A 20,471-nucleotide genomic window follows, 5' to 3' on the forward strand; every position below is an offset into this window, starting at 1 on the left:
AACCCACTGTCTAAAATTCTACAGGGGAAGTCAGTCCAAAAAGGATGAGACGCTCCCAAGAACAAAGTCCTGAAAGCAGAAACAAATACAATGAGGAAGGAAGGGAAGTGTCATCCATGGCAGGGCTTCTTAAACTTTTTCCACTTGTACCTCCTTTTTGGCCCCAGAAATTTTTACTTGTATACAGGTATATAAGATAGGTATACACATGAAACATTTACTGATAATAAATCATAAATGTATTTTAAAATGATTCTTTGATATACATGGAATTTTACCATTTATTAAAGAGGAAAACAAATTTGCATATTAATAAGATGGATGTGCTTATTTTTACACAAAGAATTAAATCTTGGTGGAATGTTTGACACTGCAGGACATAGAGTGTCTTCAACATTTTTCAGAGTTGATTGATACTTTGATTTTATAATCATCAGTGCTGATAATGCCACTTCACATAAACATATAGCACAAAATGGCAGAAGAATGTTTAGGGTCATTTCAGAAATTGTTGGAAATTCTGTCCTAATTCCAAGCCAAAATTCATTTTATGATTTTGTATATACGGTAAAAAGACATACAATAGATTCAAATCTGAGCCAAGGTATTTCTGCAGCGTTTTTGTTGTGTTATATGGTGTGAGGGCACGCGTAGTGCAAAGTGCACATGTGTGTTCAGAACCAAGGCTGTAGTGAAATTGCACAATGCAACATGGGCAAGCACTGCCAAAACCACCTCAGATTCATTATGTGTTTGATTTTTAATTACTTTTTGGTCATTGAGCGTTCAGAAACCTTTTTCACTGTTGCCAAATTTTTCAAGATCTCTACATTCAGTTACATGACCCCATATCCAGTCTTGACCTACAGTTTAAGAAGCACCAAGACTATAGAAATCAATGTAGATTTTAAAGAAGATATAAAGGTGGTAGAAGCAAGGACAGGTAATGGAACCAAAGTGCTGCAGGGTCTTGTAAGAAAAGTGACAAGAATGCAAAAGTTCAGAACAAGCTGAGGCTGAGCATGAAAAGGACTTTTTAGTTGTATCTGGCAAAAGAGAGAGGAAGCAAGGACTGCTAGGTAGTGTGGTGGATAGAGCACTGGTCCTGGAGTCAGGAGGAACTAAGTTCAAATCTGACCTCAGACACTTGATACTTAGTGACTGTGTGACCCTGGGTAAGTCATTTAATCACCAATTACCTCACCAAAAGGAGGGAGGGAGGGAGGGAAGGAGAGGGAGACAGGGAGAAAGGGAGAGAGGGAGACAGGCAGAGGGAGAGGGAGAGAGGAAGGGGGAAGGGGGAGCCAAGAAAAGATAGGACAGCTATTGAAGAGGGTTGGAACAAAGATAAAGGATAATGGAGAGAAGGCAGAACTACTCATTTCATTTCTTTTTCCTCTGCTGAGAAAAATGATCTTGGACTAGAAAACGATTAATTAGGAATTGGAGCCCAAGTTAAGTGAGAAGATAGTAAGAGAATGCTTGACTGCCCTTGATGAATTTGAGTTACCAGTCCTGAATGAACTCTATATATATCTCAGGGGACTGAAGGATGAAGCAGGTGTAATTACTGAGCCAGCTGTAGAGATCTTTGACAGGCTATGGAGAATGGGATTTATGTTTCAGGACTGAATATGGGCAAATATCTCAATTTTCAAAACCAGGAAAAAAACAGAGTTTGTCATCTAAAGGGCACTGAGCTTGATTTCAGTTCTTGGAAAAATCCTAGAAAATACATTAAAGAGATGGGTTGTGAACATCCAGAAAGGGAAGCAGTGATGAATGAAATCCCCAAGAAGACGTCTTGGCAGACCAGCCTCCCATCCTAACAGCAAAGAACAGAGGAAAAGCACAAGATCTGCCACTGTCTATGGGTATGAGTGGGAGCAGTTTTCTCACCTGTAAAAGGAAGAAATGGGACTGGAGGATGGCTGAGCTTTCTTCCTGATCTAAATCTATGATCCTGTGATTTTAGGAGGCAGCTAGATGGTAAAGTGGATAGAGCACTGAGTCTAGAGTCAAGAAGACCTGAATTCGAATCCAGCCTCAGACACTCACAAGCTGTTTGACTTGCCTTATGTTTGCCTCAGTTTTCTCAACTGTAAAATGGAAACCATAATAGCACTTACGTCCTACAGTCATTGTGGGAATCAAATGAAACGATATTTGTAAAATACTTGGCACAGAGCCTAGCATACAGCAGGAGCTTAATAAATACTTGTTTCCTTCTTCCTTTTTTTGACAGGGTTGCTGGATTGATAGATTATGGAAATGTTGTAGACATTGTAGACTCTATTGAGTCTATAGACTCAAAGCATTTGACAATGTCTTTCATGCTAACCTTGTGGACAAGATGAAGAGTTGTGGGCTATACAAAAGTATAGTTTAGTGGATTCAGACCTAGTTTAATGAGTCCTAAAGATTTCAGAGGTAGGAGAGGGAAGGGAATAAGCATTTATCTAACAGCTGTTAAGGTGCCAGGCCCTGAGCTAAGTGCTTTACAAACATCTCATTTGATCTTCATGTCAACTTTGTGAGGTAGGTGCTGTTATTATTCCCATTTTACAGTTAAGGAAACTGAGGCAGATAGTGGTTAAGTGACTTGCCCAGGGTCACACAGCTAAGTATCTGTCTGAGGCTGGATTTGCACTCAGGTCTCCCTGATTCTAGGTTCATCACTCTATTTACTGAGCTACCTAGCTACCTCAAGATGGATATCGACTTGGAAGGTTTCCAATGAAGAGTGCCCCTAAGTTGTCCTGAGTTTTGTGCTTATTTGAAATTGTTATAAATAACTTGGATAATAGTATGAATTGCATGCTTATCAGATTAGCAGATGGAATAAAACTTGGGGGGATAGCTAATTGAATGATGGGCCCAGGATCCCAAAAGACCTCTGTGAGTTAGAACAATAGATTGAATCAAGTAAGATGAAATTTAAGAGAGGCAAGGATAAAGTTCCATATTTAGATATTTTTTAAAGTACTAGTTCTTATGAAGAAGACCTGGAGGTCTTAGTGGACTGCAAGCTCAGTCCAACAGCTAACTTAATTCAACCTTAGGCTGGATGCGGAAGAGAATAGTGTCCAGAGTTTGGGCAATGATAGCCTCCTTGCTCTTTACCCCGCTCAGGACCCATCTGGAAGGCTACGTTCAGTTCTGCCTGCCATGTTTGAGAAAGGAGAATAATAAGCTAGAGAGAGCCCAGGGGAAGGCAATTGGGATGGTGAGAAACTATGAGGTTTTGCTATGTGAAGAATTTTCCAAAACATTTAGCCTGGAGATTTGCGGCACTGAGAGGAGGACCATGATAGTTACCTTTAAATAAAGTGTCATGTGGAAGAAGGATTAGACTTTAAACTATCACAAAATGAGAATAACTACAAGTAATCTGAGCATTCCCAAATTAAAAAAAAAAAAGTATAAAGGGAAGGGCCCTGCAATGAGATTTAAGAGGCATGGCCTTGAGCCCTGGTTCCGATACATAAATAGTTGTGGTCTTGCACAAGTAATAGATGTAAGAACTAGGAGGATCCTTGAAGATCCTCTCAGGGATTGGGAACCTATGGCCTGAATTCAGTCAAAGGACTGCACTTGAGGACCTAGAGGGCCACATGTGGCCTTGAGGCCGCAGGTTCCCCACCTCCTAGTCTGTCTCTCTTCATTTTAAAGACGAGGAATCCCAAGCCCAGAGATAGTAAGCAGTAGAGTCAGGATTTGAACTCAGACCCTTTGACTCCAAAAGCAATGCTGGTCCCTTAACCCTTCTGGGTCTTAGGTTCATCTTTAGATAAAAGGGGATAATAATCCTCATACCTCTTAACACAGAGTTGTCATGAAAAACACTACTCTGTAAATTTAGGAGACAATGTGTTGAAATGAAAAGTACACTGGGTTTGAATTCCAGCTCTGTTACATGAGTGATGCTTCCCTTCTCTGGGCCTGTTTCCCCTTCTGTAAAATCAGAAAGCTGGACTAGATCAAATCTAAGAGCAAAATAACCAGCAGAAAAAAGTACTCTGTAAACTTAGGAGACAATGTGTTGAAATGAAAAGTACAATGGGTTTGAATCACAGCTCTGTTACATGAGTGATACTTCCCTTCTCTGGGCCTCAGTTTCCCCTTCTATAAAATCAGAGGATTAGACTAGATCATCTCTAAGGTCTTTTCTAGCCCTGAATCCTATGATTTTGTGAATTGTAAAGGACTAGAGAAATATGAGCCATTAACAGGAAAGTCACTTCCACTCCCCAACTTCAATTCTTAATCTGCAAAACGGGGATAATAATATTTGCATTGCCTACGACATAAAAGTCGTTATGCAAAAAGCATTTTGTAATAAAGTACAGAATTGTGGGTTTATTGCTTTTATGCTTTGTTTTGGCCTGCCAGTTTTGTAGTGGTGGTGACTGGATTAGTATTCTCTCTTAAAAGGCTGCTTTTCCTAGAGACATTTCTTCAGGGTCTTGTTCTCTTTTCCTTTTCTGGAGGTTTTTGAAAGGGAAGACCAGGAATAACGGTCCAGCTCTAACCTCATAATCCCGTGGGGAATACTGAACAGGGAGCTCTGGGACTACTGGAGGAAGTTTTTGGTAACAAGGACATTTTCCTGGCGACACTTACTTTTGAAGTTGCCAGGTAATTATCTCCTACCTGTTAATGATTAACACCAGGCCAGGATGAGGGCGCACTGCTTGCTACATTCCCCAGCCCCATGTCATTTGCAGGAGGAGCTTCCAAATGCTTATTCCATCTAATCAATCATAGAATCATATATGCTACCTGGGTTGGAAGGGACATTAGAACATGGATTGTTAAAACAAAGAAGTTCGAATATCAGAATGAAAAGGGGCTTAGATGACGAATCTTAGAACATTGAGGGTCAGAAATGGAAAGGGCATTAAAACATACAATGTTAGAGCTGGAAGGGATGTTAGAACACAAAATATCAGAGCAGAGCTGACAGAGACCTTCAACTTCATTAGTTTAACCCCCTAAATTTAGTTAAGAAAACTGAAATTAGGGGTGGCTAGATGGTGCAGTTAGAGCGCCGGCCCCAGAATTGGGAGACCTGGGATCAGATACTTAACATCCACACAAAATAACTGTCCGTATAACCTTGAGCAAGTTACTTAACCCCAATTGCTTAGGGGTGGCCAGGTGGCACAGTGAGTAAGAGCGTGGGCCCCAGAGTCAGGAGACCTGGGATCAGTTCTAGCCTCAGATACTCGGCACCCACCCACACCCACACCCACACACAAATAACTGGCAGTGTAACCTTGAGCAAGTTACTTAACCCCAATTGCTTAGGGGCGGCCAGGTGGCACAGTGAGTAAGAGCGTGGGCCCCAGAGTCAGGAGACCTGGGATCAGTTCTAGCCTCAGATACTCGGCACCCACACACACACACACACACACACACACACACACACATAACTGGCAGTGTAACCTTGAGCAAGTTACTTAACCCCGATTGCTTTAAAAAAAAACAAAACTGAAATTAGGAAGATGAGGCCCTGAGAGGCTATGAATCCTGCCCACATCACACAGATGATTATAGAGGCAGAACCAGACCAGAACGTAGGTCCTTTGACTCACCCTCCAGCTCTCTGTACTAAATGGGGCTGACTCTCAACCCTGTATTAGATAAATGGGGATAATGTATGATCACTCCCAAGGGTCTCTGGACTCTCAGAGAGTGTGTGTCCTGCTTTCTAGGTTCTGTTTCTACCCCCTCACAATCCCAGCCTGTGCCTCTATGGCCTGCTCTGATGGGGCCCTAGCAAAAGGGGAGCAGACAGAGATTGGGTGTGGGGGATTTAACTGGAGCCTCCCCCATTACTGGGCAGGAAAAGCTGTTTAGCTCATCTGCCCAAGCAGCGACCATCTGCTACATTCTTTCCCTCAGTGATGAGGTGCAATGTCCTATGTGGTGCAGGGCGGTTGGCAAGGCTTGCTCAGGCCCACTGATGGGTCAGTTTTCAAGCTGGCCTGGAAATAGCCTTTGGTAACAATCCTGGGTTTGCTCCAGAAGGGGAGCCCCTCCTCACCCCACCCCAAGCCAAAGCCTGCCCAGCTGGCTCATGCCTCCCATCCCCCACCCGACTCCTGTTCCCTCCTACCACCCATCTTTTCACTTTGCTAAGGACAAAGCCCAGTACCAAAGATCCCGTATTTGGAGGTGGAGTTGACTCTGAATTCCTTCCTCTCCTCCACTAATTTACACAATGAAGGAAGATTCCTAATACCTAAATGTTAGAGCTGGACAGAACCTCAAACATAGAATGTTAGAATATGGAACACAAAAGGTTAGAGATGGAAGCGGCCTCAGAACACAGGATGTTAGAGTATAATACAAAGTGTGAAAGTTGGCAGGGACCTTAGGGAGTCCATCTCCTTTGTCCAACCCCTTCATTGTAAAGAAGAGGAAACAGAGATCCAGAGAGAGAGAGAGAGAGAGAGAGATCCAGAGAGAGAGATCCAGAGAGAGAGAGAGAGAGGGAGAGAGAGAGAGAGAGAGAGAGAGAGAGAGAGAGAGAGAGAGAGAGAGAGAGAGAGAGAGAGGGAGAGAGAGGGAGAGAGAGGGAGAGAGAGAGGACGAGAGAACGAACGCAACCTTCTCAAAGCTGGAGCTGAACAGGAGCAGAGCTAAGATTAGAACCCAGTTCTCTTGCCTCCCAGTCTAGGGCTCATTCCAGGATACTACTCTGTAAAAGGTCAAGGGAGCTTTTAAATGACTTGTTCCAGGCATCCTGGGGAGTCTTTCTGTGACTCTTTATAACTGACTCTTTTTCTTAATTCTGTCCTCCCTCCAGGCAAACCTGGAAAATATGTTTCTTCAAGTCCAGATCTCCCTGGTTCCCACTGTCCTCTTTCACTCCCACCCCCTGCTACCCCTGAAACAAAACTCCTTGCTGCCCACATAGATGGCTGCTGTCCTCATTTTCTCAGTGGTTTTTATATAAACAGGACCCTGAATACTCACAAGTAGTTCACAATGGAATCCAAAAACCATCAGGGGAAAAATTAGTGGTTTTACTGAGAACGAGTCAATTAGATGCTAAGACGGATCAAATTCTGCACAGACCATGGGTGCCAAAGAAAGTTGCTATTCTCCCTTTCTATCCCTTTGTATTTCCTTTCCAACCCCTCACCTCCTTCCATAAGGATATCCTGCCACCTACTTGGAAGGTGATTCAGTCCTTTTAAAAGCCTGAAAATCTGGCCTCTGGAGCTCTTGCTTGAGACAGTTTAGTTACTTTAAAATTAAGTAATGGGGCCTAATTTACATATAATGCAAATCCCCTAATTGTGGACATACCTCCCCAGTTAGTTCCAGTCTTTTTGGTCTTGTCTCTCTCTCCACCCCCTGAATGCTGAACTTGGGGTCAGTTGGCATGGCTATGAGTCCTAACTCTCACACTTACTAGCTCAGCACTTCATGTCACCTCTCTGACCCTCAGTTTCCTCATCTGTAAAGCAGAGAAAATAATGCTTACTTCTTACTTGCCTCAGAGGGATTCTGGGAAAATTTTTTGGTGCATCTTAAAACACTACAGAAATGGGCACTCTCTGTAAAATGATACGGTTTGACTAGGGTCAAGGGTTCTTAACCTGGGTGCTCTGAACTTATTTTTTATATTTCGATAACCATATTTTAATATACTAGGTTTCCTTTGTAATTTTCAGTTTCATTTATTTTTAAATTTGTATTTTTTAAACCAAATGAGATAATATTTGTAAAGTGTTTAGCACAGTGACTGGCACATGATTGGTTCTTAAAAAATACTTGCTCCCTTCCCCCTTATTTTATGTGTTTAAAAACATTATTCTGAGAAAGGGTCCATAGGCTTTACCAGACCTGCAAAGTAATACATGACACAAATAGGTTAATAATACTGGCCTAGAGGATCTCTAAGGTTCTTTCCACCTCTCAGTCTTTTAGCTCTCCCATTACTTCTCTTATTACTCTTCCTTCTCCTCCTATTCTTCCTCCTCCTTTTCTTTTTCTGCTTTCCCTCCTCCTGTTAATATCAGTGCTCCAGCCCTTACTCCCCTCCACCTTCTTTCTTCTCCACTCCTGCTCCTCCTCCTCCTTCTGTTTTCCTACTTCCTTCTCTACCTTTCCTTCCTCCTGTTAATACTCCTCCTCCTGCTTTCCTCTGTTCCTCCTTCTGTTATTCTTCCTCCTTCCATTCTTCTCTTTTCTCCCCCTCCTGTTAATACTCCTCCTCCTCCTCTTCCCCTCTCCCCACCTTCCTCCTTCTCCTATTATTCCTACTACTTTTCCTCCTCCTCTTGTCCCTATTCCTATTAATGCTACTATTCCTGCTCTCCACCTCCCCTACCTACCCCCTCTTTCCTCCTTTTACTGTTCCCTAGGAGATCTCATTTACTCTCAATGCTCCAAATACCTACCTTGCTAACCACTCTTCAACCTCCTTCACCACTTCCTTTTCTTTCTCCTGCTTCCCAAGCATAAGTTCATAGGGTCATAGCTTTGGAACTTTGGAAGGGAACTTAAAGGTAATCTAAGTCCTTCCCCCTCATTTTCTAGATGAGGAAACTGATGCCAAGAGAGGTTAAGTAATTTCCAAGGTAAGGGGCAGATCGGGGATTTGAACCCAGATCCAATCCAGTGATCTTAAATACAACCTTCTATGTGAATCCTTTCCTGATCCCTAAACTGCTAGAGGGTTCCTTCCCCAAACTACCTTATTATATAAAACATATTCATTTTTATATAAGCCAAGTTGTCTCCCACTTCTGGAATAAGTTTCTGGAGGAATGCTTAGCAGAGTGCCAGGTACACAATAGGTGCTTAATAAATGTCTGTTGACTGACTGTACCCCCTGCTGAGCCCTAACACTCTCTCAGACTCTCTTTTTTCTCTACACTCTCTCCCTTTGTAGTCGAATTCATTCCCATGGGTTCAATGAGTGTTTCTATTTAAATCAATCCCAGTTTTATATTTCTAGTCTTGATCTCCTTTCTGAGACTTAAATCCATGTGTTGAACTGACTGCTGAACAGCTCCAACAAATTTTCCTATCTGCACCTCAAACTCAACATATCCCAATCTGAATTCATCATCTCCGCCCCCACCCCCAATCTGCTCCTCCCCATGACTTCTCTATTTCTATTCATGACAGCACCATCTGTATTTGGTCACCTAGGCTGGACATGTTGACCACCCCCCCATATCCCCACATGCAATCAGGTGCCAACCTGTCTTGAGGGTTCCTTCAAAAAGTCTCCTTCATTCCTTTTTCTCCTCTTCTTTACTCCCACTATTATCACCCAAGTTCTGGTACATTGGAAAGGGCAGTGATTCTGAAGTCAGAAAACCTGGGTTCAAATCCCATTTCTGACAATACTACTTGGATGACTTTGGGCAAATGACTTAAGCTCCATGGGCCTCAGTTTCCTCATCTGTAAAATGGTAAGTAGATGGGATGATCTCTGAGATCCCTTTCAGGTATTGATTTATAGTATTACAACAAAGTGATCTCCCTCTTTATCCTTCCAATTCATTCTTCATACAGTTGCCAGCTTCATTAGAATGAGAGCTGGATTCCTACTGACTTGCTCATGGTGACACAAGCAGTAAGTAATAGAAGGAGGATTTGAACTCCAAGTCTTCTGGCTCTAAATCCTGTCCTCCTTACATTCTACCACACTGCATCCAGGCTCAAAGTACAGCTGTGAGTATGCTTTTTAAAAATCCCATGCCTCCTCACTGCCCACACGCCTCGCCATACATGTACATATACAAGGAGCCATATACAAGGCTCCCCACCTAAGTCTCTAGCCTTGCTTCCTATGACTTCTCCAGTCTAAATGAATGATCCAGTCTAGTTGATATTTTTCCTATTTTCTCTGCCAAGGAGAATGATCTTTGGTCTGGAAAGGACTGAACAAAAATGATTAACAGGGAGTTGAACCTAAGATAAGTAAGGAGATAGTTAAGAGAGTACCTAGCTTGAGTACAAGTCACTTGACCTGAATGAAGTAGATACCAGAAGTACTGAAAGAATAATCAGATACCACTATTGATCTACTGTCAGTGACTTTTGAAAGACTGTGGAAAATGGGATAGATCCCGCAGGACTGGAGAAAAGCAAACATTGCTTTAATTTTCTAAAGAAGGGAAGACAGTAGAGTCTGAAAACTGAAAACTATAGAATGGTATGTCTTTTCTTCTGTGCAGAGGTGGGGAGCCATGGGTCTTCTACCCTACAGATAACTGAAGCTTGATTTCAATTCCTTGAAAAATTCTAGAATATATTATTGAAAGGGATGATTTGCTGGCCGTGTAACCTTGAGCAAGTTACTTAACCCCAATTGCTTAGGGGCGGCCAGGTGGCTCAGCGAGTAAGAGCACCAGTGTTGGGATGACCTGGAGATCGAATCCTGGGCTCAGACACTTAGCACCCACCCAGAAACACCTGGCCGTGTAACCTTGAGCAAGTTACTTAACCCCAATTGCTTAGGGGCGGCCAGGTGGCTCAGCGAGTAAGAGCAGCGGCTCCAGTGTTGGGACGACCTGGAGATCGAGTCCTGGGCTCAGACGCTCAGCACCACACCCAGAAATAACATAACTGGCCGTGTAACCTTGAGCAAGTTACTTAACCCTGATTGTTTAATAAAAAAGAAAAAAAAGAAAGAAAGGGATGATTTGTTAACATCTAGGAAGGGAAACAAAGAGCTTCCATGGTCTCTTCAAAAAAAAGTCATGACTGACAAATCTCATTTTTTGGGCGGGGAGGGGACTGGGTTCAAAGACTGCTAGATCAGGGTAATATGGCAACAATTCTTTTTTTGCCTGGATTTCAATAATGCATTTATCAATGTCCCTCATGCTATCTTTATGGACAAGATGGAGAGATGAGCGTACAGCTAGGTGGATTCAGATCTGGTTCAATGACTGGTCTTAAAGAGTCTTCATTCATGGGTAGATATCAGCTTGAAAGGAAGTCCCTTGTGTAATGCCCCCCAGGGCTATCCTGGGCCCTATGCTGTTTAATATTACTATAAGCGACTTGAATGACAGCATAGATGGCATGCTAATAAAATCTGCATATGACAGAAAACTTGGTAGGATAGCTAATACATTGGATGATAGAACCAATATCCAAAAAGATCTACATAAGATGAAATTTAATAAAATAAATACAAAGTTCCCCACTTGGAATAAAAAAAAAATCAATTCTGCAACTATATGCCAGGAGATATATGATGATGAGACAATAGTTCCTGTGAAAAAGGTCTGGGGGCTTTAATGGATTGCAAGCTCAATGTGAGTCAGCAGTGTAACATGTCAACTAAAAAAGCTAATGAGATCTTGGGCTTCATCAAGGGAAGCATTTGATCCATAAATCAGGAGAAGGCCATGTTCTGCCTTGGTCAGATCACTTCCAGGGTACTGGATTCAGTTCTGGGTATCACATTTTAGAAACTACTTCATTGACCTGGAGAAGTTACAGAGTAGGGCAACCAGGAGGGTGAGGAGCCTTTTGACCATGTCATAGAAGGAATGACACTGAATGAATGGAAGATATTGAGTCTACAGAAGAGAAGACTCAGGGGTTGGCAAGATAGTTGACTTCAAGTATTTGACAAGCTGTCAAATGGAAGAGAGAATTCAGGGGTGGGGAACCTGAGGCCTCACCAGAGGTGGCCTTCTAGGTCCTGGGCTGTGGCCTTTTGACTGAATCCAAGTTTTATAGAACAAATATTTTTATTGAGGGGATTTGTTTTGTGAAGTTTGAATTCAGTCAAAGGACCACACTTGAGGACCTAGAGGGCCACATGTGGCCTGGAGATCACAGGTTCCCCACCCCTGGATTAAACATATTCTTCTTAACCTCAAATGGCTCAACTAGGAGCAATGGCTGGATGTTGTAAAAAGGCAGATTTGGGCTTGAGGTAAGGAAAAATTCTTACAGTTACAGTTAACACAGTGCCTGGGACATGGTAAATACTTCATAAATATTTATTGCTTGATTGGTCAGTTATTACTGTTCTAGGTACTAAGGATATAAATACAATAAAAGAAAGAATCTCTACTAGCAAGGTTTGAGAAGGCACCTTCCTCTCTTCTGTGCAGAGGTGAGGGGCTTTGGGTCTGGGACCCTACAGATAACTCAAGACTGGAATGGGTTGCTTAGTTTTGCTGGCCTGTTATGGTTTTTTCTTTCTCTGTTATTCTTTGTTATAAGGGATGGCTCTCTTGGAAGACAAAGGGGGAAAGGATACATTTGGAAATGTATCTGATGTAAAAACAAAAGATATCAACAAAAATGTTTGAAAAAAATAACAGTTCACCTCAAATGGAATGACCTGCTTTGGGAGACAGCAGGAGGTCTGTCTTTAGAGGTCTTTGGGTCAAACCGGGATGAACACTTGTTGGACATTGTATGGGGGGTTCCTGACCAGCTAGAGAAGGGACTGGTTGGCCTCTAAGTTCCCTTCTAATGCTGAGATTCTGTGATTGTGTCACAGAAAAAATGCCTCTCCATCTTGGTAACCAGTGTGCACTCCCTGAAATGCCTGCCATATTCTTCCTTTGCCTATCTGAGTCATAGCCATCTTTCAATTCACTATTACCTCACTTCCTCCAGGAAGCCTTCCCTGACTACTACAGCTCACTGGAATTTATTCTTCCTCTAAATTCCCACATGACACATCTTGTCTGTGCCAGTCAGCTGGCACTTAAAATTCAACAAACAAATCTTTATCTCTGCTCTATTCAGAGCACTGCTCTCAGTGGCTGAAGGAGAGACAAAGTTTAGGTTAATTATATTGCTGCCCTCATTGGGCTTACTTTCTTTCTTTTTTTTTTTTAAAGCAATTGGGGTTAAGTAACTTGCTCAAGGTTACATGGCCAGTTATTTCTGGGTGTGGTGCTCAGTATCTGAGCCCAGATTCGATCCCCAGGTCATCCCGACACTGGGGCCGGTGCTCTTTACTCGCTGAGCCACCTGGCTGCCCCAGGGTTTACTTTCTAATTGGGGAATGACATAAATTGTAGAATAATGGAAAGAGCACTGAATTTGAACATGGGTTCAAACACTAGTTCTATTACTAATTGTGTAACATTGGGCAAATCACTGCCCTCTTTGGGCCTCAGTTTCCCCATGTGTAAAATAGAGGATTAGATGATCTTTATAGGCCTTTCTACCTCCTATGATTTTCTTGGTCATGTTTGTAGATTATAAACTCCATGACAAGAGGGACAGAACTGAAACAGACCTAGTGTGCAATCTATAAATGGCTATCCAGTGATTGGTTATCAAAGTTCAATCCATGTTACAATACATTAAGAAATCCTTAGCCGTCTCTTGTGTCAGGCTAGATCCATTTAGAATGTGAAAATGACTCATTGGGTTCTGTTGTCAAGCCTGTGGGATGTGAAAATCACCAGGTCTCAGCTGCTGGCTGATATCACCACATTTAGTTCTCTTCTTCTGAAGCAAAGTCAAAATCAAAGCTATTTCCTATCAATGTCTGTCTGTCAGTCAAAGGAAATGCTGAAAGATCTGGCCCCTCCTCAACTGAAGCCAGTGTCTGGAGTTTGCCAGAAGCCAGGGTGTCTGTCCCATACTTTATCTTCACCCTCACCTTCAACTACCCTCCCAGGATAAAGTTTTTCCAGGCTTGAAATCAGGGTCAATCTCACTGTTTGCCAAAAACACACATTTAGGTTCTGTGATCCTCCCCAACCAGTCAATGACTCCTTCCCTTCCACTTCTGCATGAATGAACTTCCAACTTTCCCCAATCTAACTGACTGCATGCCTCTTATTGTCTTTTTCTATCTCTTTCCTGGCTTGCCTCTTTTTCAGGTTTCCCTCTCTCCCTGGCATCTCTGTCTTCCCAGTCTCTCTCCTCCCCTCCTTCCCTCTCTTTATCCTTCTCCTCCTCTCTCTGTTCCCTCACTTCCATCCTCCCCCTCCCCACTTACCACATTTTGAAGTCCTAAATCTCACACGAGGGTCACATAATATACATTTGTGGCAATAAAGCACATCCAGTCCCCAGTTCTCTTCTGGATGGGGTATATGTAGAGCTTCAGGGGCTTTGAGGAGTAGGGGAAGTAGTAGGAAGAGCTGACACTAAGGGCAGGCAGCAGCCAGAGGCCAAGCTAGAAGTACAGCTGAGTTCTCAGGATCAAAGACTTTCCAGTTGGAAGGGACTTTAGGGATCATCTAATCCAGCCCCCTCATTTTACAGATCAGGAAACTGTGGTCTGGAGAGGAGGAGTGACTTGGCCATGGCCATAAAGGTAATATAAATGGCATAATCAGCATTTAAACCCAGGCCTCTGACTCCAAACCCAACACTCCTACCAACTACTCCACAGTGTGAGGGAGAAGAAGCGAAAAGACTAAATGGAAGGTGAAGTCTTAGAAGAATAGAACCCAACAAACTGGGGAGAAGCCTTCCAGAGGCAGAGAGACCCCAGAAAGATTATCCAAGGGAGAGAAACTGAAAAATGGGACTATTCCAGTGGGGTATGGAAGGACCCCAGAGGTGCTTCCAGAGGCAAGGTTTCATGTAGGGAGCAAAGACCGAATGGTGGGAGTTGCTAGAAAGAGAGGAATCCCTAGACTAAGTAACTCCTCAGTGGAGCACTGAGACACCCCAAAGAGAAGCTCCCAGAGCAAAGAAGGGGGAGGGGCAAAGGGTCCCTAGAGGTAGGTGGAAGAGGAACCTCAGAGGAATTAACAGAAGGCAAAGGACTCCATTGTAGGTGCACCAGAGGCAGAGTGATTCCCGAAAGGAAACTCTGCCCCCTCGCCAAACAGAGACAGGTATTCCTGAAGCAAAGGAGGCCTTATAGAGGGGGTCCTAGAGGAGAGGGTCACTATTTGGGGTGAAAAGGAGCCCTGCCTCCCTGGGGTGAAGGTCAGATATCCCAAGAAAGATCCCACAGGTTCTGAGCCTGCTTTAACCCTGGCCCTGGCACTCATGGTCAGAAGAGTGGGGGGAAGTGGTTGAGGGGGGTGAGGGGCGACAGCTGCAAAGAGCTTTTCCTGCTCCAGCTCGTCCTGTTTCCAATTACACCCCCGGGCGGAAACTCCACAAGTCAAAGAAGAGCCACCTAAGCCCAGGAGGCCATCAGGGCCTGGAACATGTGAGCGAATCAGCCCTGCCTGATGCTGGGGGAAGGGTCTGAGCCAGCGCCACCCCCTGCCAGCTTCCTCCCCAGCCCCACCTGCTCCCTAAGGACCCCAGAGTCGGCCTGGAATTGAATGAAGCCTGGCAAGCCTGGGGCTGAGAGCTCCCCTGGTTGGTTACTAGATGCTTCCTTCTCCCCCACCCCATGTGCTGTTGGTTATTTCAGTAGTGGCCTCCTTCCTCAGGCCTCTCACACCCAATCATCACCAGCTAAAAGGAGGCTTCCTCCACCCCCACCCCCACCCCCAGTTCCTTGGTCTGACAGAGGACTCAGGTTAGCCTCAACTCTCTGCCCTACCCCAACCCCCAACCCATGCAGAAACCTACACCTGCTAGGACCTTCTAGGAGTTTGCTCTGCAAAGGAGACTAGATGCATGGCATATGAAGGCTGTCACAGAGAAAGAGCTGGAAGAGGTCTCAGGGGCCATCTAGTCCAACCCCCTCGTTTTAGAGATGAGAAAATCAGAGAGGTTAAGCAGTTTTCCCAATATCACATAAGTCACAGAGCAAGGATCTGAACCCAGGACTGTCTGATGCTAAATTCAGTCTGCTTTTCATGATGTGCTTTTAGAGAAGAAAATGTTAGAATGTAAAATGTTAGAGCTGGAAATGACCTTAGAATATAAAATGTTAGACCATAGAATAACCCCAAAAAGGACTCTTCATGATCCCATATGGGGTTTTCTTGGCAAAGTTTGCCATTTCCTTCTCCAGCTTAATTTTACAGATGAGGAAACTGAGGCAAACAGGGGTAAGTGACTTGCTCAGGGTCACATGGCTAGTAAATGTCTGAGGTCAGATGTGAATTCAGAAAATGAGTCTTCCTGACTCCAAGACCAGCACACTATCCTCTGCACCATCTAGCTGCGCTCAAAAGGGCCTTTAGAGACTATCTAGGTTATTTCAGTTTTGGATTTCACCTTTGGATTTAGAGTTGACAGGACCTTAGAGATTTCTTAGTCCAACCCTGTCATTTTGCAGACAAAGAAACAGGTGAGAGGGGAAAGTGACTTGTTGAAGGTTATATCACAACAAATAAGTAGCAGAGCTGAGATCTGAACCCAGGTTTCTTTAATCTACAGGTGGCCTTAAGGCCTAGCCCCTGGGGTTTCCAGCAAAGAAAAAAAGAGAGAAAAACTGGAAGCTTAGGTTTTATTTTTCCCAGCAAGGACAGACTTAGATTATGCCTCTTGTTATGAAGAGTGAAGATTCCTATCTTTAGATGGCAGAGATGCCTGGCTCCTCAAATGCTCACTTGCCATTGCAATGCCAGTCACAAAAGTCATCCACCTGGGACCAAACTGTTCTGTTTGTGGTTTCTTAATTTTTTTTTAAACAAGTTATGTGATGTTTGGCTAACACAGGAAATTTGGATTTTCATCTTCTTTTCTGCTTTCAATTTAAATTCTTCTGCCACAAGCCCACACAACCTCCTGCTCTGTTTAGAGAGACCTTAGAGGATGAAGGAGAGAAAGATAACAAGATATTTGCTTCCTGCATCTGTGACAAAATGAATTAATGGAAATAGCTGATTCAGAAAACCTGGATATGGCCACTAATCACAGACTCAGAATGTTCTATTTGAAAGAGACCTTAGATTACAGAATATTCTAGTCCATTCCCATTATTTTACAGTTGGGAAAACTGAGTTACAGAGAAGTGAAATGGGTCACCTATGGGTCCAGGGTCACCTAGCAAGTTAATGGTAGATCTGGGAAAGATTTTTTTTTTTGCCCTCACATAGAAACCATGCTTTCCTCCTCCAAATTCAACCAACTCTCCAAGTTCAACCTAGCTCAAAGACCTCCATTTCTCTTCTGCTTAGCCTAGATAGCCAAAGTTAACAGGAAAGGGCAGGAATTTGAAAGAGACAGATTTAGATTGACACCCAGTCACTTGATCTTTATGACAATAAATGAAACTGCTTCACTTGAAGACTTCAATGGAAGGGTGGACAACTACTTGTTGAAGGTGTTCTAAAGGAGATAAAAGCTGGACTAGATGACCCCTGAGGTTCCTTCCCATCCTGAGATTCTTTGATCCTCAACGTTCTAGCTCCCATGGTTTAAGGTCCATGTCCTAACATTGTATTGGGGCAGTTGGGTAGTACAATGGATAAGCACTGGACCTGGAGTCAGGAACACCTAAGTGCAAATCCTGCCTCAGATGCTTTACTATTATGTGAACCTGGACAAGTCTCTTGACCCCTATCTGCCTCAGTTTCCTCACCTGTAAAGTAGAAATAACAATAGCATTTCCCTCTCAGGGTTGTTGTGAGGATAAAATGCAGTAATATTTGTACTTTTTTTTTTTCTTTTTGGAGAGGGGAAGGTAAGGCAATTGGGGTTAAGTGACTTGCCCAAGGTCACATGGCTAGTTTTTTGTGTGTTAAGTGGCTGATCTGCATTTGAACTCAGGTCCTCCTGACTCCAGGGCCAGTGCTCTACTCACTGCACCCCCTAGCTGCCCCTGTACTTTTTTTTTTAAGCAATTGGGGTTAAGTAACTTGCTCAAGGTTACACAGCCAGGTGTTTCTGGGTGGATGTCTGAGCCCAGATTCGATCCCCAGGTCATCCCGACACTGGGACCGGTGCTCTTACTCATTGTGCTACCTGACTGCACCATGCCCTGTACTTAAAAGTACTATATAAATAGCAGCTATTACTATATTCTAAGTGCCTTTTCAAACTCTTCTGGAAATTAAGTGAAATTGATATTTCCAGGGGACCTGAGCTACATCATCTGGCTTCTAGGAGTCAGAGGAAAGATATGTATGAAAAAGCACTAGTGACTCCAGTCCCATCTGGAAGTCTTTCACCCTCCTCCCCCAAGAATGGCTCCATGGTCAATGGAACAGAGATACTTTACCATTTGCTACAGGTAGGCATTTGTACCACTTTTTATGTCATACTTTCCTGGTGGAAGCCACACCAAAGGCTTTAAGTGAACTAGCTACAATAGGTTTCTTTTCATGCTCAGACAATGTTTTTGCCCTTTCCTGCCTTATTCCCTTTCCCTGAATTACCAGGGCCAATAGATAGACCTTTCTCCCCCACCTCCTTCTATTGGAGATCTAGTAGCTTATAGAGGGTCTTGCAGAATCAGAATGTAAGAGAGCTAGACAAGATCTTAGAATGCACAATGTTCTAACACAGAAACTTAGAACGTAGGACAAAGACTATTTGAGCTAGAAGGCATCTTGGAGGTCATCTGGTCCAAGTTCCTTATTTTACAGATTGGAAGGAAAAACAGCTCTGGTCTCAGATGCTGAATGCATTGTAACATCGTATTATTTACATAACTTAGTTAAGAGCTTAAATTGATTGAGAAGTGTGCCAAGCAGGGTGGTACTAAGCATAAAAAGCACTGGTGAGAATGTCCCCTTTCCAGGGTCCTATCCCCTTTTCCAGGCCCCAGTCATGAGTATTCCCTCCCTCTGCCGGGACCATAACACTTCTTCTCCTGGTCACAGCACCATCCCAATACAACACTAAGAAGTCATAGGGTCAGTTCCCCTGGGATAGGGGAGGGGGTGACTGGAGAGAGCTTTTAGCAGAGCACCAGTAGAAGAGAGTGGTTCCAGGGGCACAGGGCTTTAGCAGAAGCATGAAGAAGGGAAGTCACTTTCCTTTTCTGGGCCTCAGTTTCCCCATCTTTAAAACTGGAGCAGGGTGAGTGTTGCCTAAGAAGGTCTTTTTAAGTTCTAACGTTGTATATTCTAACATTCTAAGATCATTTAACCCTGACATTCTAATGTTCTAAAGGAACGTAGAGCCCTAACATTCTATGTTCTAAGGTCCTTCCAAGTCTTGACATCCTGGGATTCTAAAGGAATAATGATGAAGGGAGCCGGTGTGAGCAAAAGAGCCACTGTCCCCGGGTTCCTTAGGACTTACCTTGCTGTTGGCCCTCACAGAAGCGACGCAGAGCACCAGCGGCAACCAGAGCAGTCCGCGTCGGGCCATGGCTCGGGCTGGACTAGCGGGACCGGCGGCTGGGCTGGGCTGGGCTCAGCTCGCAGTTAAGTTCCCCGAAGCTCCCGCCGCTCTTTCTGAGCGCCCCGCCCTCGCCTGCCAGGCTTGAGTAGGGAACGGACGAGGGGGTGGGGCCGCAGCGGCCAGCCCCACCCCGCCTCATTCCCTTACCCCAGGGGACCGTGGGTTGGGTCCTGGCCGCCGCCCCGCCCCGCCTATCCCTCCAGCTCCCAACCCTCGGCCCCGGGACTTTCCCATCCGCGAAACGGTTTGTTTGAATTTGCTACTCCCTTTCCTCCCCGGGCACGTGTTTGCTTAAACAAAACAAAACCCAACAACCACTACAAAAACCAAAAAAAACTAACGCGTATTGAAAGCATTTGTTTTGGAGAATTTCACCACCGGGTGACAGCCGGAGACACTTGGGGTGGAGTGTCAAAACTGGAGTTAGGAAGGGTCTCTTCTCATTTCTCTTCAGCCTTTTCCTGGCTCTCTGTTTCTCTCCCTTATTTGCCTTTCTCGGCCCTCGCATCCCGTCTACTTACCGTACGCTCTCAGCCTTCTTTTCTTCTCTCTGTTTTTCTGTCTAATTTCTTCCTGCATCTTTAAAGACCTCCCTTTTTTTCTGCTTCTGTAACTTCTTTGCTTTTTCTCTCTATCTCAGTCTTATTTGTCTCAACTTCTTTTTTCTCGCTTTCTTTCTGTTTGCTTGGACTCAATCCACCACGTCTTTCTGTGTCTCTGCTTTTCTCTTTTCCTCCCCCATCCACTCCTTAACGTAGACTCGTCGCTTCTTTAGTCCAGAGCAGAAATTTTTACTCCTTGACCCTCAATTCTGCTTTCTCTAGCCAAATACGTGAAGCCAACGATTGGCACCAATCACTACTACTGGGTTCTTTAGCTCACGGTTTTGCACTTTTTCAGTCGTGTTTGACTCTCCATGACCCCATTTGGGGTTTTCTTGGCAAAGATACTGGAGTGATTTGCCATTTCCTTCTCCAGCTCATTTTACTGATGAGGAAACTGAGGCAAACCGGGTTAAGTGGTTTGCCCAGGGTCACGCAGCTAAATGACTAGGGAAGATGACCCTTCCTGACTCCAGGCCGAGCACTCTGTCCACTGGCCCACCTAATTGCCCGCATTTCCCCATCTAGAACCACCCCATCTTCATTCAATCTTTCAAAACTCACAGCGTTCCACCAGTAGCAAGGACGTTAGCTCCTCCTTGAGGGCAGGGGCGATCATTTCTTCTTCCTTACACTCCCAAGCCCCCGGCACATAACCTTGCATCCAATAGTTATTGTATTATTTACATG

General features: G+C 44.1%; 1 protein-coding gene across 1 annotated transcript in view; it reads right to left on the minus strand.

Moving 5' to 3' along the window:
• The window catches only part of OLFML2A (olfactomedin like 2A), a 51,019-nt gene extending 31,748 nt beyond the window's left edge, over nucleotides 1-19,271 (minus strand). The window contains exon 1 of the mRNA XM_069082778.1: nucleotides 19,078-19,271. Within this exon, the coding sequence (XP_068938879.1) occupies nucleotides 19,078-19,146 (69 nt within the window). The 5' untranslated portion in view covers nucleotides 19,147-19,271. The remainder of the gene's footprint in view (nucleotides 1-19,077) is intronic.
• Between the last annotated feature and the right edge of the window lie 1,200 nt (nucleotides 19,272-20,471).

The sequence above is a fragment of the Petaurus breviceps genome, unplaced genomic scaffold (assembly GCF_028583685.1).
Source record: "Petaurus breviceps papuanus isolate PSGF00001 unplaced genomic scaffold, PetGlider_PUasm1.0 171, whole genome shotgun sequence".
Taxonomy (NCBI): Eukaryota; Metazoa; Chordata; class Mammalia; order Diprotodontia; family Petauridae; genus Petaurus; species Petaurus breviceps.